This window comes from Strongylocentrotus purpuratus, unplaced genomic scaffold, assembly GCF_000002235.5.
Source record: "Strongylocentrotus purpuratus isolate Spur 01 unplaced genomic scaffold, Spur_5.0 spur5_contig_845, whole genome shotgun sequence".
In the NCBI taxonomy this organism is placed as follows: domain Eukaryota; kingdom Metazoa; phylum Echinodermata; class Echinoidea; order Camarodonta; family Strongylocentrotidae; genus Strongylocentrotus; species Strongylocentrotus purpuratus.
The window spans coordinates 772237-797753 of record NW_022145552.1 but is presented as its reverse complement, the minus strand read 5'-3'; the positions used below and the strand labels follow the sequence as shown (position 1 = coordinate 797753).

Below are 25517 nucleotides of genomic sequence, written 5' to 3'. Positions count from 1 at the left end.
CGTAGATATGATAAAAATTACCTAAAATGTTATATGTATACCATTTAAATGCATTTAAATAATGATTATGGCTAAATTATATTTTAACGAAAAATCTAAATGGAATAAAGCTGCATAAATATTTTATCTTTTAGTACAATTTCATTTTAAAGGCTCACTTCATGGCTTCCGTACATCAGCGTTGAATATGTGGGACTAACTGAGAATAAACCCTGTGTAACTTTTGACTATTTTGGTAAGTAAATGCCACTAAACCACTTTTTAATTGTGAGAAAACTGGGTATGAATTGACTCCTTTTAAGGAGGAGAGACTACCATTTCCAACGTATAAGAAGTGTTCAATATGTTCTGGTAAACATGATGTCGTGACAGAACGCTCGTGGAGCTGGAGATCCCATGCATTGCGTATGTCCATGTACACTAAGTACACAGTGGCGGGAGAGCGCATGCTACATGTACATGCGGATAGCCTACACACGGCGCGGCGCAGCGGCGAGGCATTGCATCGGCTTTGCCCTCTCGTAGCATGCAGCATGAGCATAATAGTAGGCCTAGATCTAGTGGCCTATACTTTATAGGTAAAAGTGAAGACACCCTCTGCAATGCTCTGGCTCTAGACTATTGTATCTCAAATTTTCCAAACGATATTGATGATTGTACAAAATCACCAGAAATCAGTAGGGGCGCTGGTCCGAGAATGAGGACCGTCCTCATAAACAAGGATATCCTCATAAACGAGGACAAAATGCGTCCTCAAAAATATGGGTCGTCTGCATTTTCGAGGATGTTTTTTTTCATTGGCGCTCTGGGGGTTTCATGTTACAGAACGGCCTGCTGGCGATGCCAAAAATGGATTCCCCAGGGGAAAATAACCCTAGTTCACCGTCTACTTTTAGTTTTATGGGTTGTCCGTCTTCCCAAGTATTTATTGCTCATAATGTGAAGGTCTCTGTACAAAGTCAATGTAAAATGCATCAAGAAAATCATTGCAGAATCTGTTTTTGGAATCGCCACTGCGCCGATCAAAAATATGAAACGTCTGCGAAAATGCAGATGGTCCTTATTTTTGAGGACGCACCGGTTTGTGTTAAAGAAGACGATCCTCGTTTATGAAGACGATCCTTATTCTCGGACCAGCGCCCCTACTGGAAATGGCAGAATTCATTAAAAATCTGCACTGCCGTGACAATTGATGACATTAAAACGACATTTAAACGTAGAGTTCTAAAAAGCCTAGAGTAAAGGAGGGGGTAATCGACCAGCTCCAGTTTTCGGCCGATCTGTTGGATTCATGGTAAAATCCCTTTAAAATACATCGCATAATAGCATATCACATATCCCACACATACCATACCATGCCAGAGTCACTGAAGAACCACATTTGCAATGGAAAATATATCCTAAAATATCACATTTTAGCGATGTAATCGGCTGTCCCGCTACCCAAATCTGAAAAATCGAGTATCTTCGCGTGTCTGTAAGAAATATGGGTACCAGAAAATGAGCTTTATTTCAAGTATTTTTCAGATTTACAGCCCGATTTTGTGTTAGTCGCAAGCTCAAAAGTATCTCATCGCATGTATTAAATCAATGCAGCCGCACACTGCAACGCACACACGATATGTCCGTCTAATTCAGATTTCAATTTCTGATCACGGCAGTGCTAGTTTTCGACCAGACGAGCACTGGGGAGCTCCGGCATGGGATACCTGCTCCGCCCGCTTGTGCTATAGATCAGCGCGGAAACGCACGGCGTGCGCGAGCGCTTCCTATTGACTTTGTACATGCGGTCGAAAACCGACTCGCTAGGTCGATAACTGGCTCCAAAACAGTGAAAATTGAAATGAATATTGTCATGGCAATTCGTGATTTTTTTCTGGGATTCTTTTTTTGTTTAAATAATAATAATATTTTCTTCATGATTTGAACAAGAAATGATAATAAATAGGAAGTAAAGAGTCCAACAAAATAGGATTTTGTCTTAAGTGGCCGAAAACCGGCTCCTCTACTCTAAAATAACAAGAGAATACATTCAATTCAACTCGCGGATGTTTGAATTTTAAATCAGAAATCTATCGTCAATGTCAGTTCTGGAAAAGAGCCGCTTCGTATTCATTTTGTGCCTTTCTTGGTCACAGCGCGCATTTGCAGGCAAGCGCTTCAATCTCAGAGACAAATATTGCAACTGCCTCCTCACCCCCCCCCCCCCCCAACACAAACAAGAGTTTCATGCGCGAGACATCGGTGGACTTTTGTGACTGATTTTTATTGGGCAAGTTGGTTACTGGGAGTACGGAGAGTCAGTAGTTTAGAGCAGGTATAAATTTGAGTTGGGAAGTTAAAGAGAAGGTCGAGTTCTGGAAAGAGGTGAAAAATAATTTGTGAGCGTTATCATTCTTATTATGCAAGTGTGGAAGAACATCAGATAAGACATGTTCCCTGAAAAGCATGGCTCTTCAAATGCCTTCATATTCTAAATATGTCGTGTAACATCGTAAAACTCGGGGGTAGGATTTTTACGCCACGTGTTCGTGTAGTCCCATATACATCTTTCTGTGTACAGTGTTTGTAACTTTACCAAGACTTGGCCAAATTTCTTATCATTTTGATGATTTCAGAACCTTGCAATACACACAAATTCTTTTATGCTAGATGATCAACCTTTTCTGGTTGATTCCACACCGTTTCTTTCACAATGCAATCGCATGACCAGAACTCAACTTTATCTTTAAAGAAGCCAATGCCAATTAATGATAGATTCTTCTTAGAGATCTATGTAGACATGCAGTCGAAATTATAAAGAAAGTGGGAGGGCATTGGTGTTGAAACTTGAATGTGACTCAAAATTAATTTCTGTGTACAGAAATAATATCAAATTTTGGAAATAATATCCAGACGTGGGATACCACTACGCTTGGTATTTCATTTGCAGCATCACCTTTATAAGCCCCACTGTACTACTTATAGCTACAAGTTTGCTCCCTCTGTATAGAAAGTAATGCCAAATCGGTGACCATTGGTCCCCCATGATCCTCTGTTCCTTGGTACTTGGTTGGGTAATCCCTTTGGCAGCTCACTCAGGAAGCTATACTGGGATGGTAGGTGAGGCAAGTGACTACAAGGAGTGTCATGAATTGCTGGAATGGTGTGTGGACAAAGCACTTGTCAATTTACAGTAAAATATGCTAAGTCCAGTGCAAGTAAAAACCAAGCTAGTAAGCTTATATGATGTGAGAACCAACGGGGGGCTGCATCATTCTGATGGAGGGTAGAGCAGCCTCCTTGAAGTTGGTTATTCCTGTTGCATTGACTGCTGAGCCTGGCAGATGGTTCCAGATCCTTATTGCTCTTGGGTAGTATGAGAACTTGAAGGAGTCGATAGTTGCAACAGGAATTACATACTTCAGGTTGTGGTCATGTCTTCCGAAGTATGTAGCAGGGATAACAATAGTTGGTGCAGGTATGGAGACAAGTCGGTGATGGATCTTGTAGAGAAGGGTGCATTGGTCGAGGATTCGACGTGTGTGAAGCGTGTCCCACCCTAGAGCTGCCACAAGAGCTGATGGTGATGTGGTGTATCTGTAGTCACGGTACACAAAGCGAGCCGCTGTTCTTTGTACTTGCTCTAGCATTTTTGTGACTGTGACGCTGTGTGGGTTCCAAGCCTCCGAGGCATACTCCAATTGGGGGCGCACTAAGGCTGTGTAGGCCCTGGACTTTACATCCCTGGTACAGGGTGAGAGAGTCCTGCGAAGAAGACCTAGGGTACGGCTTGCTTTATGCCGGATGGTTTGGCAGTGCTTGTTCCAACGGAGATCAGCAGCAACCATTACTCCTAGGTACTTGTACTCTTTCACTCTCGGAATCAGTCCATTTGACAGGTGGTATTCTCGGATGCTGGGAGTACGCTTCCGTGTGATGGTGAGGATAGCGCACTTTTTCACGTTGAAGTCCATCATCCAGTTTGAAGACCACCTGGACAGCTGTTGGAGATCGTCCTTTAGGATTTGATGGTCCTCAGGTCCTTATGTTTAATTGAGAGCTGAGTTGATGAGATAGCCACCTGTCAGTAACCACCCTGGGTGGTCTAATCCCTCCTAGCCAAACTAGTACAGACGGCCTTTAAGTTGTTGTCATGTATGAAGGAGAGATTTTAGGACATTCTTTTTCCATGTACCATGTTCACTAATCTTTACCTTTCTTTGCTAGGGGGAGAATGACGATAGACGACACTCTGCGGCGAGACCTTTTCAAGTCTAAGGCCAAGTCTGGTGATCGAGAAGGGAGCGGGACAAAGGCTTATGACATTGACTTGGACAAGCACCTGGTGTCTTCTTCGAAACAGGTTAGCATAACATCTGAACTTGCTTGCCCACTGATCTACATTGTAGATTTATCCTGCTATCTACTCAACACTGCCACTCCAATATAAACCTTTCAATTCAACATGATGTGTGTGTTTGTAAATTTGTTGTTACCTACATGATTTCTCTTTCAATTTACTGTTTGTAAAGTCACTGTCATGTATGTGTGTAATGATATTGAAAAGAAATAACTGCTGTCTCTAACATTTGCTATTTTTTTCTTCACATTCCTCAACTAGTTTAGATATAAATGGACGATTTACTGGCAAGAATGCACTATTTGTCAACATGTAATCACAAAGTTTCAGCAGTATAGTACCTTTTAATTTCAATACTAGTAGGAATCAAACATCATTGGGTTGACAAAATATAGAAAATTAGAAAACAAAGAGAACCCAATCTTTTCTGTTTACAGCTGATATGTCATCCATATATTATCTTGATCTGTTAATATTTCTCAATAAATATTTTTCACTGGCAGGTACTATTGAAGCATGTAGATTTCCAGGCAGCACAGAAAGACATTTCGTTTCGTCTCCAGAATCTGCGAGGGAAATATGTCCCATTGAATGCAGCCAAGTCAAACTTACAGGGTGAAGGCTCTAAGAAGTCCCAAGGATATTCACACAAAGGTTTGTTTAGGAAGGAGGGTTGGGTTGCCTATAGACATTATTTTGTTTACTGTATTTTTAAGGTATGGGTTGCATTTTAGTTTAAGGCTAGGTTGAGGCTGGGGTTAGACATTTGCTCCAAGGTTGTCATCAAGAATTCGGGTTTTAAAGCAAATTGACTGAATCATGTGTAAAAAAAACTAGAAAACACTATCTATGTTCTTGCAGTTAGTTGAGCTAAATAGAAATGACATGAATGAGTTAAGGTGATTTTGCTTTTGCTTATATAATTTGAATTAATTGAAGATAGACTTAGGGACACGAAAGTTGAATTTGAGCTGTATTTGAGCTGTTAGCAGCAAATTGAAGCGAGTGCAGTCGTGTCAATTGATCTAAGAGCGACTGACTTGAAAATCTTATTGAATACATGTAAGGTAGAATGCTTCAGCTACTTTAAAATTCATTTTAAATTTGACTTGTGATTTACTTTATGATAATACCTTAGTCCAAACAAACAACTTGAACTAAACTGAACAAAAATTCCTAATAGTTTGATTGCTCTTGTTATTATTTGCAGGCAAGATGAGCCTTCAGGATGAGAGCCAAAGCAAGTCGGATGGCATCCCGGCCCCCAAGCAGGTGCTCTACAAGCCGGAGAGGGTGCGGCTGGACTGGCAGAAGTGTAACCGAGTCGGCAGCGGCCTCATCAACATGGGCAACACCTGCTTCCTCAACTCCACCCTGCAGTGCCTGACCTACACAGCCCCTCTGGCGAACTACCTGCTCAGCCATCAACACAAGGAGGAGTGTAAGTTTGAAATAGGTTGAGGGGGTATGTTCCCTGAAAGGTTGGAAGTTTAAAGCCCCACTGCAGCTACTTGCACCCTCTATATAGCAAACAATGCCTAATCGGTGCCTGTCGGTCCACCATGATCCCCTTTTTCTTAATTGAGAGCTGATTTGATGAGATAAACTCATGTCAGTGGCCTTGCAGGGAGGTCTAATCCCCCGTGGCCAATCTAGTGCAGACAGTCTTTAAAACGTATGACCCTAGTTCTATTTCATGACACTTTCAATGGTCACGGGCCAAGTGATACCATAGAATGAGCCGCATTGATTACATTTTAAGAAATTGATTTGTTTGATACCTATGTGATATTTTCGTATGGCGTGGTCAATCCATATTGCGTTTGCATTTTTGTTTTTGTAAGTAAACATTTCTAAATAAAATTTTTCATCTTGTCATCTTATTACTTAGTAATGATGAATTTGAAGAAGAAAAAGTCTAAGAAATGATTCAGAAGTGTTGAAACCTAACACCTGTCCTAGAACTTTGTTCATTAATGAGGACTTTTGGATTAGTTCCTGATCTGGAAATATTCACAACTTTTCAAAGCATGATACAAAAAATCAGTGGAGCTGGAGACGCATGAAATTATGAGTTGTACTTTGAAGTTATTAAAAAATCTAATGGCAGGTGAGTTATTTTATCTTAAACATTACTGACCACATCTTAGATGTTAATATTATCAAAGCATGGCCTAGAATCTTGATGCTAACATACAAAAAAGGTTGCCCTCTTGATAATGTCTTGATTTCTTCTGTTTAATCCTTAAATATCACAAGAGCCCTTCGAAGACTTGTCTGTTGTGGTATCTCTAATGACCTTCTTTGTTGATATTTGACCTCAGGTCGATCATATGGTTTCTGCATCCTGTGTGACCTCTACACACACATCCAGCGTGCCTTCCAGCATCCAAACCAAGCCATTAGACCCATGAACATGATACACAAACTCAAAAGTAAGTGTTCTTTCTTCTTCTAATGGCTCTGTATATCTATAGTCTGGGCTCTTGCCAGTGTATATCTCACTTGGCGCTTATACCAAATGTGGGGAACTCCAGAAATACAAATACAGTCAAACCTGCTTTAGTGACCACCTGTCTACAGAGACCACATATTTTGTTTCCCTTGAAAATGGTTTCTCATTGGAACATGTACTAAAGGAACCTGAACATAAAGACCACCTGCTTATAAAGACCACTTTTCTTGTCTCCCTTGGGCAGGTTTCACTGTACCAAGGAAAATTGTCAATGACAAAAGTAAGAAATAATCCCAACTTGCAAAAATAATTTGGTCTGTCCAAACCATTCCCCTTGGATGCTTCAAGGTCAGTTTTACATTGGGTGTATACAGAAAACAAACCCATAACAAACCATTAATTGAAAGAGGAAAATATATGAATTGAATTGAACCAGGCTATTTGACTAAAGAACGTGTTCCACATAATTAAAAAAAAGAAGAAAATAGTACCTTTCTATAAACTTAACAGGCAGCCGTTGAGTGTAACCACTTTTTTAACCTGCTCATTGTCATTTGTTGTTGTTGTATTGATACCTATTGATTTTACCATTATTGAATTATGATATGATGTATACCGTATTTGCCGGCGTAAAGGCCGCAGTATTTTTGGAAGAGAAAATATCAAAAAGTCGGGGTGCAGCCTTTACGGCAAAAGAGTAAAAAAAATCAAGTCAAAACCAGCACGAATTTGCACATATGAGACTACATATGGTAAAATAACTATACCACTATAGTACAGGACATTTCAACACATCTTACCGACAATATTATCTTGCATTGTTGACATGAATACAAAAATAAATTGCTAAACCAACATTTGCCATATAGATCTTGATCTAAGTTCGTGCCAATGCATTGCAAAAGTAAAGGAAGGGACCATTTAACGGACCTGTCGCTAAGCGTCCATCCAAAGTCGCCATTTTGTTTTCCATTTCATGCAGTTTCGCATTTCATGCAGTTTCGCATTACACCGTACATTGTGGTACGGGTATATATCGGCCACCAAAATTGTGTTTTACGAGAAAACTACGATTATTTTTTTTTGTCCGTTGGTTTTTTTTTTTCCTCTTTGAAATGTCAAAGTTGGGGTGCGGCCTATGCGGCGGTGCGGCCTTATCGCCGGCAAATACGGTAGATTCTTTTCACAAATGAATTTTCCTGAATCTCAAATTCATACAATTCTACTTTTGATTTTGTCTCTAGGTATAGCCAAGCACATGCATATAGGACGGCAGGAAGACGCACACGAGTTCCTACGCTATGTCATAGAAGCAATGCAGAAGTCCTGTCTTAGTGGATATGATAATAAGTAATCTACCCACCTTTGCATAGAAACATCATTAAGTCGCAGAATACGAAAATTTATCACCTGTACATGTAGAATCGACTCATTGATTTGGCTTTAGTGAAATTTTAATTTCTACAAGTTGAACTAATTGAAGGTTTGAAGTTATTTATTATTACATCAAAAAAGATAAAAATCGTTAAATTAGGATAACTGGGATTGTGATATAATAGAAAGCTCAGGTTTCATGAGAAAGTCAATCCATATTACGTTTGCAAATATTGTAAGTTAACATTTCTAAGTAAAGTTTTTCATGTTGTCATCTTTACTTGGTAGTAGTGATTTGAAAAAAAAGTCTAAGAAATGATTCAGAAGTGATGAAAACTAACACCTGTCCTAGAACTTTGTTCATTAATGAGGACCTTTGGATTAGTTCCTGATCTGGAGATATTCACCACTTTCAAAGCATAATAAACAAATCAGTGGTGCTGGAGACATACAAAAATACAAGTTCTTCTTTGAAGTTATTGAAAAATCTAATGGCAAGTCAGTTATTTAGGTATGTCTGATTATTGTATTAATTAGCTGTATAGCCCTACTAGAGCTTGGAGCAGACTTAATATGAAGTGAAATGACACATTTTTATGTCAATTTATGATCAGAACTCCTCATTAGCTATTATAAAGGTGTGGTTGGAGAAGGTATTGCATTCCTGCGCTTAATATGGTGCATTTGTTCCTCGGTATTATTTCTATGGATTTCAAATTATTCACAGTACTGATTATGTAAGACCATGTTATGAACTTAGTACTGAATATGTGAGAGTATCTTGTGGTGACTATAACCATTTTGACCAAGTCATATTGTAATTTACTATCTTTTTAACTGGAAACTGCTTCTTGCAATTATAATCAAATTAGAGCCCAGTAAGTATCTTTTGTTATGATCATCATAACTAGTAGAGATAATGGCAATGTTTTTTGATGGAATTATTTCTATTTGACAGACTGGATAGGTACAGCAAGGAAACCAGTCCTGTACATCAGATATTCGGAGGCTACTACAGAAGCAGAGGTAAATTACAACACTAATTATTTCATTTTCAGCTCTCGAACAGTGTTACTCTATGCCTTTGGGAAGTAAACAGGGTTTTATGGAAGTACAATCAGATGTGATGACAGCTAAAAATTTGTCCTAGAATTTGTTTCTTTGAGACAAATTCTTTTGTGAGGACTTTTGGATTAGTTCCTGATCTGACGTATATGAAATTGTTTAGACCTGTTCAGTAATAAGATTTCCCATGCCATAATTTTGTTTATTTTTAGGTTACAACCTTTTTGATAGCATGTCTGTTACCTGAACCCTTGAAATAGCCAGTTGTCTCTGTGTCTGCAGGGCGACAACATGTTCTCATTTGGGCATATACATCTTTTATATCCTTAGCATAGGTCATGGAATGAGAGGTACCATTATTCAAGTGTAAAAAGATCACATTCTTTGATTCTGTGTAATCACATACTCATCGTTCTCCGTTTCTTACAGTGATATGTGCAGCATGTCAGAGTAAATCAGACACCTTTGACCCTTTCTTGGACATCAGTCTGGACATCAAGGTGAGTGACCCAAGTAGGCTTTCATTTCCTCAGGGTCTCAACCTTGCAAAGGCCAGGGGAGTGTTTCACAAACATCCTAAGTTGAACTTAACTCTAAGTGTGACTTAAAAATTATGGAGAGCCATGTGTAGCCTTAAAATGAAATATATTCAAAAGCGAAAATTTCAGTAATTTAGAATTTTTTAAAATTCCACATCAAAAACAGGACATCTCCTTGATAATGGAAAATACGAATGGATTGAATCAACATTTCATGCCTTTAAAATGACTTTTACAAAATATTTTCATATATGCTAATGGCTTTCCATATTTTTAAGTCCAATTTAGAGATAAGTTCAACTTAGGATCTTTGTGAAAACCCCCCCCCCCTGGTTATGCTAGGTGGGGGTGATTCCACCACAATACATCATAATGATAATAATAGTAGGTTCTTGTTTTGTGCTCACGTCGGTCCGGCTTGACACACTTTGCGCTACACAATTATTACCCAGGCTTTAGCGTGGCTGCCATAATGTTGCTCTTTCAAGGAATTAATTGCTGTCTGGTACCCATTTACCTCAACTGGGTCGAGTGTGGCAAATTTAGAATAATGCCTTGCCAAAGGACATTGGTCTTGCGGTGGTATTCAAACCACAAACCATGTTATCCTCAATCCACTTGACCATGGCACCTCCTCATGTTAGGTAATAAATGCCTATTTTGGCCATTTGCAGCTTGGTGTTTTTTTATGCTTCGTGGTAACTGTTGAGTGAAATTTTATAAAATTGTTATCAATAGATGGGGGTGTGGGGGAGTAAATTTCAAGCACGATTGTCTTTAATGAATATCTTCTTCCTAAGCCTTATCCAATTGAAAGCTCAGGTTTCATGAGGAAGTTTATTCATATTACGTTTGCATGTTTTGTAAGTAAACATTTGTAAGTACAGTCTTTCATCTTTTCATCTTTACTTAGTAATGGTGAATTTGAAGTAAAAAAAAGAAATGATTCAGAAGTGATGAAACGTAACACCTGTCCTAGAACTTTGTTCATTAATGAGGACCTTTGGATTAGTTCCTGATCTGAAAATATTCACGACTTTTCAAAGCATAATTATTTTTAAAAAAATCAGTGGAGCCAGAGATATATGACATTATAAGTTGTACTTTGAAATTATTGAAAAATCTAATGGCATCTCAGTCATTTTATCTTTAACATTACTACTATCCGCATCGAAGAGGTGTGGGGGAGTAAATTTCAAGCATGATTGTCTTTAATGAACATCTTTTTCCTAAGCCTTATCCAATCAATTTTTTTCATAACTTTCCCTCAGAATTGTTAAAGTGTAAAATCCAAGTAGATATATAGGTAAAATGGACTGATGACAGCATGACCTCTGGGCCAAGAAACACCCACTTTGGTTGGTTAGGATGAATCCTGCTGTTCAAAGTTTCAAAAATGGCTAATTCAATCACATTGCTAAGCAATGTTTATTTTGTTTTATTTTCCTACCTTTTATTCGTGATTTTGATTTGACCTCGCTTTTTTTTCCAGCATGCTCCTTCTGTTCACAAAGCCTTGAATAGACTTATACAATCTGAAATGCTAGATGGGGATAATGCGTACCAATGCAAAAGGTAAGAAAACTTTTTATTAAAACCTTCATAAGTTAAGTAGGCTATTTAATTGATGGTTTATGGTTACTTTCATCTACATGTATAGTGCACTACTAGCTAGTTCGCATAAAATAGAAAGTTTGAAACAAAGTTACTAATATTTGCATGTTCAAAGATTCCAAGAGTATTCATGTTGAGTGGTAGATCCTGTTACAATATTACCATTAAATTTGAAACCATACAGGCTTTAACACTCCATGTAACTGGACCTATAACTTTGCTTCATGTTGAATGCCCAGCAGTGTACTTTGGTTGCACTAGAGTAATGGTGAATTTGGAAAAAAAGTTTAAGAAATGATTCAGAAGTGATGAAACCTAACACCTGTCCTAGAACTTTGTTCATTAATGAGGACCTTTGGATTAGTTCCTGATCTGGAAATATTGACGACTTTCAAAGCATAATAAACAAATCAGTGGAGCTGGAGACATATGAGTATACCCTTGTGAAGAGATCCAATCTTAAACCAGTAACATAATCATTTATCTGTAACATAGACATAGCAATGTATTATTCCACTGTCATGAAGAGAAATAATCATATAATATTGGATGACCTTGAGTGTGATACAAAAATATATTGCTCGAGCTATGACAATATTGGACGAGTCTAATAATGTCTTAGTGAGAGCAATATATTCTTGTATCACACAAAAAAAAAGACATACAATATTATTATTATTATCTATATTAGTCTGTCTAGCAAAATAACAAATTTGACTTGCCTCAGTAAATATGGCTTTGTTTTCGTGTGATATCGCCATGGTATCGATATCGATAGTTGAAGTTCCCGGATGACTGAGCAATACGAAAAAATACCGGTCAGTCATCCGGGTACTGCGCTAAAGATATTAAATACACTGATTTATTGTACTGCTTGGAAGCCTTATATAGATAATAATATAATGTATTTGTATCATTTTGAATGGGTCTTTTCAGGTGCAACAGAAAAGTGCTAGCACAGAAGAGGTTCACGATACACCGATGTCCCAATATACTCACACTTTGCCTGAAGAGGTAAGGTTCTGACCACTTTTAAGTTGTAAAAAGCAATAATTATCTATTAAACTGATCTAGTTTGTGTGTCTGTTTGCTGTTTTTCTTTCTTGTTTTGTTTGAAATTTTAGAAATGATGGTGATATTTTTTAATCTCTACAATTTGTAGTTTAAGTAATTACTTTTTTTATTTTTTATTAAGTTAAAAAAGATAACCGTCATTACATTAGAGTAACTGGGATTGTGATATTACAATAGAAAGCTCAGGTTTCATGAGAAAATGAATTCATAATTGTGATTTACTGTAAGTGCTTTGGGCCTCATGGGAAAAGTACTGTATTAGTAATTATAATAATAATAATGATAATACATTTGCTTTTTTTGCTGTAAGTAAACTCTTAATCGTGTCATCTTTACTTGGTTATGGTGAATTTGAAGAAAACAAAGTCTAAGAAATGATTCAGAAGTGATGAAAGCCAACACCTGTCCTAGAACTTTGTTCATTAATGAGGACCTTTGGATTAGTTCCTGATCTGAAAATATTCACAACTTTTGGAAACATGATAACGAAAAAATCATTGGAGCTAGAGAAGTATGAAATTATGACTTGTACTTTGAAGTTATTGAAAAATCTAATGGCAAGTCAGTTATTTCATCTGAAACATCTAAGATTTTGGTATATCTGATTATTGTATTAATTAGCTGTATAGCCCTACTAGAGCTTGGATCAGACTAAATATGAAGTGAAATGACACATCTTGATGTCAAGTTATGTTCAGAACTCCCAGTAGCTATATGTTTGGGATGCCAAATGACCAAATACCTTGGACTTGTCCTGATATTTATATTGTCATGGCAACATACTAGAGGATAACCATTGTAACAACAAATTTGTGTTGTTGACTTTGAATTTGAATGCACATATGTTTGACTCATTGAGAATACCACAGTTTTCTTGGATAATGATTTAGTTTATCAAGAACAGAATTCTGGTTGGTGTATCTCTATTGGAAAGATATTAACCTGCACCTGCTACTCTCCACCCAGGTGTTAAATGGGTACCCGGTAGGATGAGACCTTCATTGTTGGACAAACAGTTTTTGAGCGTTAAGTAACGCCTGGCTGGAATGCTCCCCAGTGAGTGGAGATTGTGCACATAGTGTGTGTGGGCAAGTATTGAATCCAATGCCCAGGGTAATAGCATATCTGTAAAGCGCTTAGAGACATTTGTAATACATTTGTATTAAGGCGCTTTAATAGAGACATTTGTATTAAGCGCTATATAATAAAAGTGGAATATTCTTATTATTATTATTGGAATGTTTTTTTTCTTCCAGGTTTGAGTTCAACCGCTTCAGCATGGGTAAGATCAACAAGGAAGTGAGCTACTCAGAATACCTCAATCTTCGGCCGTTCATGAGTGAAACCAAAGTGAGTTGGTCTTTTTTCCCCAATTTTTTTGTTTGTTTTTGTTCTCCTGATTCCCCCCCCCCCTCCCGATTTTACCCTATTTTCCCTATTTTTTCCTAATTTTCCTACTCAAATAGGGGGGGGGGGGTGGTTGAGTGCTCACTATCACCCCTGATGTTAACAGATACATTTAACAGGCTAAAATGAGAAACTGCATGAAGTTAATTTGAAAGATCAGAAAGTTTGGGTTTTGTGAAAGATTTATTAATTGATTGTTAAATATTGATGAAAATAATGTATTTTAATAGGGAAAAGCATTTTCAGATGTGAAGAAAGCTAACACTGTCCTAGAACTTTGTTCAATTTTGAGGATTTTGGATTAGTTCCTGATCTGAAAAGTAATTTTTATAGGATTGTATTTCTATGCTTGCACTTTTGAAGGAAAATTGGGCATAAATATACAGTGTACCTGCAAAATATTTAGGTTGTAACCCCTTTATGATCTGGCAATCCCATGCTGTGACTTATAGGATTGTTGGCCTCCAAAACGTATTTTCTCACCATTTCTTGTTTCTTGATTGCTGAACTACAGATCAATGTGATGTTTGGCTGAATGTGCTTTAAAAAAAAAAACTTGATCATCCAACTACTCTCAAATTTACCCTCACATCGCTGTTATCCCAATTTTTAAGATGATGACGTGGATCCTAATCAAATGATTGGTTGAAAGCATACACGGGATCAGGCATACATTTTGACTAACGTATAATTTGGTTAATGACCGGTCATTAGCAAAATCATGTTAGAAAACATCATTTTATAAAACAAATAAAACATAATCTTATAAAACAAATAATACACATCATTTTGTTCGGGCATTAGTAAAAATTACCCACACTCGGTACCTTCAAAACAGTCCAAACGCCCTTGGCTATCACCTCAGGCTGGTTAGACTGTTCCAAAGATATCTTGTGTGGGTAATTCTTACTAATGCCCTCACTGCTGTGTATTATTCCTATACTATTCACCCTCACATTACTCCTCTTTTTCTGTTCAGGGTCCTGCCGTCGGCTACCAGCTCTACGCCGTCCTGAAGCATGAGGGTGGCTCCTGCAACTCTGGCCATTACTACTGCTACGTGCGCGCCCCCAACCAGTCCTGGTACTGCATGAATGACTCCTACGTCAGTCAGTGCAGTCTGAACAGGGTGCTCAACCAGAATGCCTACGTCCTCTTCTACATCAGGAAACCTCCCAAGCCCAATGTCAATGGGAACAATCAGGTAATAGGTTACACCCATAGAGTGCCACACAATTATTATGGTAGGCTCAACTTTAAGGCCCGAATTCACAAAGGAGGTTTGTTGACAAACCTAGGTTTATGTACGTCATATGACGCATGAAAACCTAGGTTTGTTGACAAACCTCCTTCGTGATTTCAGGCCTAAGAGTAGGTGTCCCTTGAAAGTAACCCTGCTCTGATATCACCTTAAAAGTCCTGCCATCTATCAATGGCACAAGAATGTTGTACAAGTAAAATCAGGAGTGATCATTACTAAAAACTTGTCCTAGAATTTGTTTTCTTGAGACCTATTCTTTTGTGAGGACATTGGATAAAGACATCTATCATTTTTTAATAATTTGAACATTCTAAAATAAAAGCATCTGAAATTATATTGATGAGGCTGTCCCGTTTCTTTTGTACAGATGCAGGCACAGCAGACCAACAAACAAATGCCAAAGACAGCCACCTCACCTGGCATCACCCACAAGGCTTCTAACCCTCATCAGGGTCCAGTTGGCACACCTATTGCCAGACCCAAGCCTACCCCTCCCAGGCCCACTACACCAACGTCATCGCACACACCACTTACTCCTAAGCCAAAGATCATCCGAGAGCCAGAAAAGAAGCCGCAGACATTCACCCCAATGGCCAAGCACAACCTGCCTCAGATGATCGCACCACCTGGGAAGAGAGACAAGTTGTCCTTCGTGATCAAGAGCAAAGGTATCGCAAGCACTCTGCTGAGTTTGAAGCAGGGACAAGGTAGCGTGAAGCAGGGACCAGGTAGCGTGAAGCAGGCACAAGGTAGCGTGAGTGCGGAGACCAAAGGCAATCCACTCCTGGACAAAGGTGGTGCCTCAGGTCCGCCTCGAAGTGATTCATCAAGCATCTCTGGGAAATCGCCACTCAAGGCAAAGAATAATGGGGACGTTGCTGTTGCAACAAAGAAACATAAAGCTCCCGGATTGCTGAAGTCGAAGGAAGAGGAGAAACCAACCGAGTCGCCGAAGAAGGCAACAGTGGTGAAGAAGACAACAGTGATGACAAAGACAACAGTGATGACAAAGGCAACAGTAGTGACAAAGGTCAAGAAGCGCTCGTCTCTAGTGCCATATGACAATGATGATGACTCGAGTTCCTCAAGTGACTCTGACACAAACTATGATGCCGTTGTAGAACGTTTGAGCAAGGGTGCAGTGAAAGATACTGGTGCCTCATCCAGTAATGGTAGCAAAGAGGTGGTGAAAGGGGATCCGGACATGAAACCCCCCGATGCAGCTGCTTTAGAGAGAGAGAGAGAAAAGAGGTCTGCTCTTGCTAGCAGCATAAACTTGACTGCCATCCGCAAGACAGACTCACCTCTCAAATTGACAATCACCACAAATGGAAATGCCCAGCGCATTATGAGCACAACACCATGGAAAGTTACAGATGGTGATGAACAGGTTTCACCGTCAGTCACATCAGATAGCAGCAACCACAGCAATCAATCCTCCAACTCTACCAGGGAGTGGGCTGTGAATGACAAGAAGGATAAGCAATCAGTTGAAGAGGCAGTTAAGAAAGAGGCCTCTCATGTTGGTTGGAGCGTCAAGCCTTCCCCCTCCCGCAATGGTGTGGGTAAGTTCAGGCCTGATAATGGAGAGGACAGAAGGACTGGCTCCCCCACAAAGCCAACCCCTTGCAAAACAAAGAAAGACGTGACTGCAGGGAACGGTTTGAAAAACAGAACTCCCTCCTTTTCTGAAAAATCTTTTGTGAGCAAAAGAGAAAAACTTGGTATTGTTCCCAAGCAGTTGAATGGCAAGCATGTGAACCAAGACAGGACTAAGCTGAGTGTGCCTGACACCCAGACAGATGTGCAAGGTAGCTCTGGTGTTGGGAAGGAAAGGGAAAAATCCAATGGTAAATCATTTCTTGTACATCAACAGTCGGCCATCACAAAACATGGGGTTGATGCCCAAAGCTCCAATGGCAAAAAAAATGGTTCAGATTTTAAGAAAGACACTGCTAGCTCAAGTGATGATAGTGATAGCGAGGAGGAGGAGGAGGTCGGGAAAAACAATAAATCACGGTCAGAAGTCACCCTCAAGAAGAATAAGAAGAAGAAAACGAAGAAGTTTGTTAGTGATGCAGAACCACCAGCGACCAGTGAAGCAAATGGACAGAGTGATAGGAAGGATACGAGTGAGAAAGGAACGGGCGTCGGTAAGAGTGAGAAATTACCAGAGAGTGACGCATTCCGGAAATATCGTGGGACGGGTAACGACTCGGACAGCGATCACGGGAGCAATGCTGCTTTCAAGAGGAAGAAGAACGGACAGCCAGCCTCCGGTCTGCACCATCAGAAGTTCCCACCAGCTCCACAGCGCTTTCATCAAGAGAGATTCAGCTCACCGACGGACAGCGATTATGACGAGGATTCTCCAGTGGGGCCTCACAATCAGGGGCCACGGAGGAAGCGGGAGTATCCCGGCGGCGGGCAGGGCTATTACGAGGAAAGGCCGCACCCCCCACAACAGCAGGGACAGGCCCACTGGTACGGCGCACCCCTGGGGAACAAGAGGAAGAAGATGGTGAATGGATATGATGATGGCTACGGGAAGCAGGACCAAAGGAGATTCAGACAAGAAGGTGGGATATGTAGATCGAGTGAAAAAATATAACTGAATTCTTAACAATGTGATGCATCAAATACTGAGCGAAATGCAACATCCAATATCAATAGAATGTTATATTTTGAGGTAAAGTTTAGTTCGTAAAAACACAATACTCATTGAATTATAATACTGCATTTCATTAGAAATTAGAATTAAGAGTGACCCCAAAGTTTTGACAATGCTTTTGTGGAAAATAAATGAACAATTTGCTTTTGATGTCTTTTGATATTACCCTTACATGAAGTAAGGAGGCCGCAAAAATTGCAGAGTCGTCTGTATTCGATCATTCCAACTTTCATTTAAAGCCCCATTGTACTACTTGTAGCTACCTGCTCCCTCTTTATAGAAAACAATGCCAAAGTGGTGCTCGTTGGTCCCCCATGATCCTCTATTTCTTATGTTAATTGTGAGCTGAGTTGATAAGAGAGCAACTTGTCAGTGACCTTGCTGGATGGTCTAATCCCTCCTGGCCAAACTAGTACAGATGGGCTTTCATTTTCGGTTCATTTTTAAACCCTTTTCTGCAGGTCCCCACCAGCACTGGGACCACCACATTCAGCAGGGTGGATATCCACAGCGACCGGGTGGAGATGGCCCCCCTCATAAGATGAGCCAGTCTTGGGATGGGACCAGGAGACCTCCTCCGGGAGAGGTGATGGACTTCCTCAACAAATCCTCTCACAAAGGATACGGACCATCGGGTAAGAGAGACCAGGGACCAGTTTCACAAAGCCTTTATTCAATGACAAATGAAAGATATCAGTGACAAATCTGTTGATAACCAATCAGAAGCAAGGATTTCAGGAGCTTATAACAACAACTGTCATTTGTCACTGATGACAAGTTTTGTGAAACACCCCCCAGATCAACAAAATATTTTGACCCTATTAAAGTGACTCTGTAACATTGCCTCAGATTCTAAAATAAAATCCTGGATTAATCTCATGCTGCAATCATAATTCTAAAATTTTAGGTCAGTCAGGAACCCTATGACTTTTACAAGCCGATCGCCTGTCTGATTATCAAGATATCTATGATTGGAAATCAAAATTTAAAAATTTGTTTTCCTTTCCTTATTGGGGAAAATGAGTATGGTAAAACTGGTCACTCAAAGGTTTTTACTTTTTTGTGGCACTTCATGATCATTTTGAAGTGCAATCTTTTTTAGGGCTTCAGTATTACACCAGACACTGATAACATGTAGGGCCATGCTTCTCAGATTTAACATTGTTTAACAAAAATAATCAATTGTTTAGGGAAAATCATTTTCAGATGTGATGAAAGCTAACACTGTCCTAGAACTTTGTTCAATTTTGAGGATTTTGGATTAGTTCCTGATCTGAAAAGTAATCTCTATAGGATTGTATTTCTATGCTTGCACTTTTGAAGGAAAATTGAACGTTTCTTTCACAATGCAATCACATGACCAGAACTCTTTTTTTTGGTGTACAAAATAGCTAATTCTAGGTGATTTTCAGACCCTCAGGCCTCTGATCAATTCTAACTAGAGGCCCTGGTTAAAGCTGTGTTGAATGTTGGGAGTTACACCGTTCTAGCTCTTGGCATCCTTTTAGTAACTTTTGCTTGTTCCTGCATTTCTTCCCGCAGTGCAAAGTTGGGATGGTGGACGGAGCGGCATCGATGAGGAGGTTGCTAGAGACCATGCCAACATGAAGAGGAGGAGTACATGGAACGATGATTACGATATGGGGAAGGTAAGAATGATGATATCGGTGGGTTTGTTGGCGAGATGATTGGATGAAGGAGGGAGGGAGCGGTCTACTTATAAAACTTCATCGGAATTAGGGAGGGTCCGCAAATGAGGGCTACTACCTTTAATCTGATAGTTAAAAAATACTGATTATGTTGCAGGCATATTTACGACTGCCCAAAGTCAATTTTTTTTCTAGTTAATTCTTCAGACATGATAAAAACTAACACCTGTCCTAGAACTTTGTTCATTAATGAGGACCTTTGGATTAGTTCCTGATCTGAAAAGATATGATAAGTTCGCAACATTTTAAGAAACTTGAATGCAATATTCCCACAACAATTTTTCAGGATTAATGTAAAGCTTAGTAGGAGAACTATGGTATGCTGGTAAAGGCCCTTGGCGCTCATATGAGAGGTCCTGGGTTCCATCTTCGCTAGGTGCTTACATCCTTGGACAAGGTGTTTTGCCCACGTTTGTCCCACTCTACCCCAGTGTACTTGGGTACCTGACAATGCTGGAGTAAGACTTATTGCAGGGCCGTCCGAAGAGCAGTATTCATACTGACATGGCTTCCCTTGGTCAAAATGACCAAATTATTGAATATTATCATTACCGTATTTGCCGGCGTAAAGGCCGCAGTATTTTTGGAAGAGAAAATATCAAAAAGTCGGGGTGCGACGTATACGCCGAAACAGTAAAAATCGCAAGTCAAAACAGCACGTCCATTATTTGTAGGCAACTTCATACAAAAAAATATATTAACAAAATTGACTTGAAAACACATCGGACAAGATCTAGTCTGAACCACGTCAGCAGCAAATTTGAAGAAGTTATCTTTTTAATCGTTGTGCAACCAAAGAAATAAGAAGAAAACTGACCAGAGACTCGTACTAAAAATCGTACTTGTAAAAATGTCCTTGGCTTAGACAGCGCATGGTCCGGTAACCAAAATCATACCTCGCTCACACACTCTGTGGTGGGGAGCTACCGGGCTGGGAGTTGCAACAAATCCAACGCAGCTTCGGAGATTCAAAGCGTGCAGTGCGCAATCGTCGGTGTTCTTAACTTTTCAGTAAGATAATTCTGAATTATAATTGAGATTATCTAATTAATTAAAGCGACAAACTAACCTCGGTAGATCTCTAAGAACAATACAAAAGCTTTTTTATTTTCTCCATTTGGCGGTACGATAGGGGTAAGACCGGATAACATTATGGCCACAGCTTGGTTATGGCAGGCCGTTCATGTTTCTGTATGCATGCGAAGCGCCCTCTAGTGTCCAATGAATGTGCTAATCTGCCTAAAAATTGATGAAGATTTGCTAAATTACGATCATTTTTTAGGTAAACTTCCTGTAAATTTATAAAATGATTGATAATTTTGGTATTAGTTTGTAGGAAAAATAGAGTTCTACGAGAAAATTATGATTATTTTCTTTGGTCCGTTTTTTTTATGCCTCCGTTACGAAGTAGCCGGAGGCATTATGTTTTCGGGTTGTCCGTCCGTCCGTCTGTACGTCCCATTCTCGTGATCGCGTTATCTGAAGAACCGATTGATGGATTCCTGCCAAACTTTGGTCATGTATGTATCTTGCATAGCCGATGAACTGATTAGATTTTGGGGTCACGAGGTCAAAGGTCACAGGGCTCATTATGTATGCAAAAACAGCTCGTGATCGCGTTATCTCAAGAACCGATTGATGGATTCCTGCCAAACTTAGGTCATGTATGTTACTTGCAGAGCCGACGAACTAATTAGATTTTGGGGGTCTTGAGGTCAAGGTCAAAGGTCATGCGGCTCATTATGTATGCAAAAATAGCTTGTGATCGCAATATCATTAGAACAGATTGATGGATTCCTGCCAAACTTATATCATGTATGTATCTTGCAGAGCCAATGAACTAAGTAGATTCTTGGGTCATGAGGTCAAAGGTCAAATGTCATGGGCTCATTATGTATGCAAAAATAGCTTGTGAACGCATTCTCATTAGAACTGACAGATGGATTACTATTTAACTCAGGACATCTTGCAGAGCCAATGAACTGAGTAGATGTTAGGGTCATGAGGTCAAAGCTCAATGGGTCATATATGTATATGAGATATTGCTTGTAATCACGATATTCTGAGAACCTGTTAATGGATTACAATGAAACTTGCATTTGAAAAATTTCTTCTGTTTTGGTTTGTAAACTTGCTCTATGACGGAGGCATCATTTTCAACTGCGCGCAGTCGAAGTTTCATCTAGTTTTTTCCTTTTTTTTCTTTTTTTTCTCTCTCTACGAAATGTCAAAGTTGGGGTGCGGCGGTGCGGCCTTTATGCCGGCAAATACGGTAATACCTTTCAATAATAAGTACTTTGAATGTTATTTGTTGTTCAAATTAGGTGAAGAAGATGAGGAAACCCTTTAACCCTCAAGATCAGCTCCCTGGCCATCACAATTCCTTCCAGCATGTACAGAACCATCGCAATAAGGGCAGCTTTCATGGGGTGAGTACATACAATACATACAACATTGACAAATAACACAATGATGCAAAAATATATGACTTGATCTAATTAACCCATTGCCTTCTGAAACCGGGTGGCTCCTGTATTAAGCCCATGTGAATGTGAGAATCCAGTTGTCAATAGGTTAAACTGAATTATTAAATCATTCATTTCAAATCGTAACATTATAATCCAGTCTATTTCTTTGATATTTATGCTCTCGATTAGTGATAATTATCCTGGTAAGGGGAACATTCATAAACTTGCTGATCCAACACTACCTGTCAAATTCTGTTGGTGGGATTTTTTCTTCAAATACAGTAATATAAATGTCTTTTTGATTATTCAGATATGATGAAAACTAATACCTGTCCTAGAACTTTGTTCCTTAATGAGGACTTTTGGATTAGTTCCTGATCTGAAATAATATGTTATGTTTTTGAAGCAACACTTTGCTAAGTTTGCAACATTTTAAGAAACTGTAATTCAATCTTCCCATAACAATTTGTCAGGATTAATTAACAGCTTAGTAGAAGCACTATGGTATGCTGGTTAAGGCCCTTAGCGCTCATATCAGAGGACATGGGTTCCATTCTTGCTCGGTGCTTAATTCCTTAGACAAGGTGTTTTGCCCACATTTGTCTCACGGAGAGGAAGGCCTATTGGCCATAGTCATTTAGTTGACCCATTCTTTTCCCAGGGTGACGTCTCTGGTGAAACAGTGTCTTTGAAATTTCTGTTTAGTCTACATTCTAAGAATGAAATTATGTACACTGTACATTTGTTTGTTGATGATTTGAAAGTGCCAAATAGATAATAGTGATGATAGCGATAATTGCAATAATAGTAGTTGTAGTAGTATAATAATAATAATAATAACTTTTATTTACCCAGGGTAGCCACTTCAGTTATGAAACTGTTCTTCCAGCGGGCCCTGCATAACATAATATGTTATTACTACCCTTCTCCAATCTAATATGCTGAGCGCCTAGCTAGAAGGCAGAAGGTCCCATTGTTATAAGTCTTTGGTATGACTCGGCCGGGGTTCGAACCCACGACCTCCCGTTCATGAGGCGGGCGCTCTAACGACTGAGCCACCATGCCCGATTAAGTAGGATTAGTAGTAGTAGTAGTAGTAGTAGTAGTAGTAGTAGTGGTAATAGTAATAGTAGTATTAGTATTAGTATTAGTATTAGTATTAGTAGTATAGTCAAACCTGTCTACAGCCACCGCCCAAGGGAAACACAAAAAGTGGTCTTTGTAGACTGGTTCCTTTAGTACAAGTTTCTATGAGAAACCATTTTCAAGGGAAACAAAAAATGTGCTTGTTGTAGACAGGTGGTCTTTGTAGACATGTGGTCACTAAAGCAGGTTTGACTGTAGTAGTATTAGTACTAATGATGATGATGATGATGATGATGATGTCGGGGATGATGATAATGATAATTTAACAGGTATTTCCCTTCTGTTACTTTATGCAGCAGCATCGCGGAGGATTTAACCAGCATCATATCAAGAAATCACGGAGTTGGCATGGCGGCAACCGAAGAATGAGGTGATGTCATCATCGTCATGGATACCATCCTTTGCCGTTTCTTACCTTTTATAGTCGCAGAGTTCATTATCTAGTAAGAGATGTTATCAGCAAAATCAGCACTAACACTTCTCATATTCATGCATGGAAGCATGTCAAATTCAGGGTGACCGTACAACGTTTTAATCTCCATTAGACTGTGTGGATACAATGTTCGCTCCATGCTCTGGTGATCGATTACTTCTCAGTCATAGCGCTAAATGTGAACAGAATGACAGAGTTCTGCATTCTGACAAAGTAGAGCTATTAACAGTGACGTTCACATACGGACAGCAAGAACGGCTCCTAGACCTGTGTGTTGGATGTTGACAGAGGAAGCAATGAGGTTTACTATGAACCATACCAATAGCAGGTACAATATATATAGAAATATCTTGGATTCGTCATACCTAGAGGGGAAGATCATGCCTTAAAGGAGTTTTATTGTGAAGCATGAAAGAAAATGGAAAAGGATTGAAAAAAGGAGAAAAGAAATTAACTGACATTGTCTCAAGTATTGAGATTTCCATGTTGAGGCCTTTGGTCTTCACATGACCCAAGCATCTGCTTCGGTCTTGATATTGTTCCCTCTAGGGTCCCGTTTCACAAAACCTTTTTTTCAATGACAAATGACAAATGCCCCCCCCCCCCAGGTTGCAATTCGTACAAAAAGATTACCCCTGGATTTTTTTTAATTCCCTCATGATGACTGTCTCTTGAAATTTTGTTCTATTTTTACAATCTTTAGAAGTCGTCCCCTGTTTGAGTAAGCTTTTGCTTGACTTGCTGCAAGCTTCTTCTGGGCCCTGTTTCACAAAACTTATCATCAGTGACAAATGACAGTCTTTGTTATAAGCTACTGAAATCCTTGCTTCTGATTGGTTATCAGCATATCTGTCACTGATATTTGTCATTTGTCATTGAAAAAGGGTTTGTGAAACAGGCCCCTGCCGTATGCCATAGCTGGCGCTGTTGCTGATGAAGTACGGCGATAGGGTAGAATGGGATCGTAGATCATTGTAAGTTGAAGAAAGCGACTTGGGACAATATACAGCTACTGCATTGGTATGAAGAAGTTTTCAGCATAGTCAGTGAGAGCTTACCGAAACGGGTAATACGTCTATTTGGAGCCAGAAGGGCATGAACTTTCTTTTCTACATCAAGTCCGTCAGGACCTTCCTTTACAACATACCATGGCAGAAGTCTTGGAGGTAGTTTCATTCGTTTGCAAGCTATCATCAAGATGAAAACTTGTTGATATATTTCATGTGAGATTTGATATCATGTGTGAAAGATTGGGTTCAGAGTCCTATAGATATATTGAGAAATTAAAATCTTGTGGCATAAGTTATGGCTCAATTAGATGCATTCTCAAGACACTCCAGATTATATTTTAAAAATTGCATTAGGGTTCCCTTGTTCGTGTAGTTAATTTCTATTGTTTTTAAAGGATTGGCCTTCTATTTTTTTAAAGAAATTTCTATTTTATTTCATACCATTGCTAGAAGTGCAAAAGACAAATTATATGTATAATTTATGAGATCAAGAAAACACATCAATGTTATAAAAAGGGTTCAAGAATGTAGGCAATCTGGTTGGTCAAATGACAGCATGTGACCATGCAGCATTCGTTCCTACTGTGCTCTGTGCCAAAAAGTTCCCATCAAAAAGTGATATCCCATGGCTAAGTTAAATGTATGCAGATCTCTGGCACGTAAAAAGTTCAGACGTGATGATAATGCACATAGCGTCACATGGCAAGGGTATCGTAGCGCGCATTCAAATGTTTGACAGCATGCTTGTGGTTTCATTCAATAAAGCAAATGGCGGCCTCCATGGCTGCGAATCTTGGCCTTTTTATCAGGTTTCTTGCTTATTTCTCGAATTTATATTCATATTACAGACCCTTTTTTATAAAGGAAATAATTCATGCTTTGAAGCCTTGTGCATTAGTGATAAATGCGCTGCATTCGGTTAAAGTGAAGGTTGAGTTCTGGGAAGAGG

The 25517-nt window shown here is 39.3% G+C and overlaps 1 protein-coding gene across 2 annotated transcripts; it reads left to right on the top strand.

Annotated features, from left to right (window-relative positions):
* Positions 1-129: 129 nt before the first annotated feature.
* LOC754104 (ubiquitin carboxyl-terminal hydrolase 36) lies at positions 130-24652 on the top strand. 2 transcript variants are annotated; one of them, XM_030991471.1, is made up of 17 exons: positions 130-235; positions 4210-4345; positions 4846-4996; positions 5553-5783; positions 6667-6777; positions 8042-8147; positions 9130-9197; positions 9666-9736; positions 11268-11350; positions 12326-12403; positions 13720-13813; positions 14850-15074; positions 15499-17710; positions 18264-18437; positions 19345-19451; positions 21836-21940; positions 23425-24652. In XM_030991471.1, the coding sequence occupies exons 2-17, from the start codon at positions 4217-4219 to the stop codon at positions 23497-23499; spliced, it is 4020 nt and encodes a 1339-aa protein (XP_030847331.1). In that variant the 5' UTR covers positions 130-235; positions 4210-4216; the 3' UTR covers positions 23500-24652. The 2 variants fall into 2 exon arrangements, with proteins under 2 accessions (XP_030847331.1, XP_030847327.1); XM_030991467.1 differs by having other exon boundaries at positions 23422-24652.
* The last annotated feature ends 865 nt before the right edge of the window (positions 24653-25517 follow it).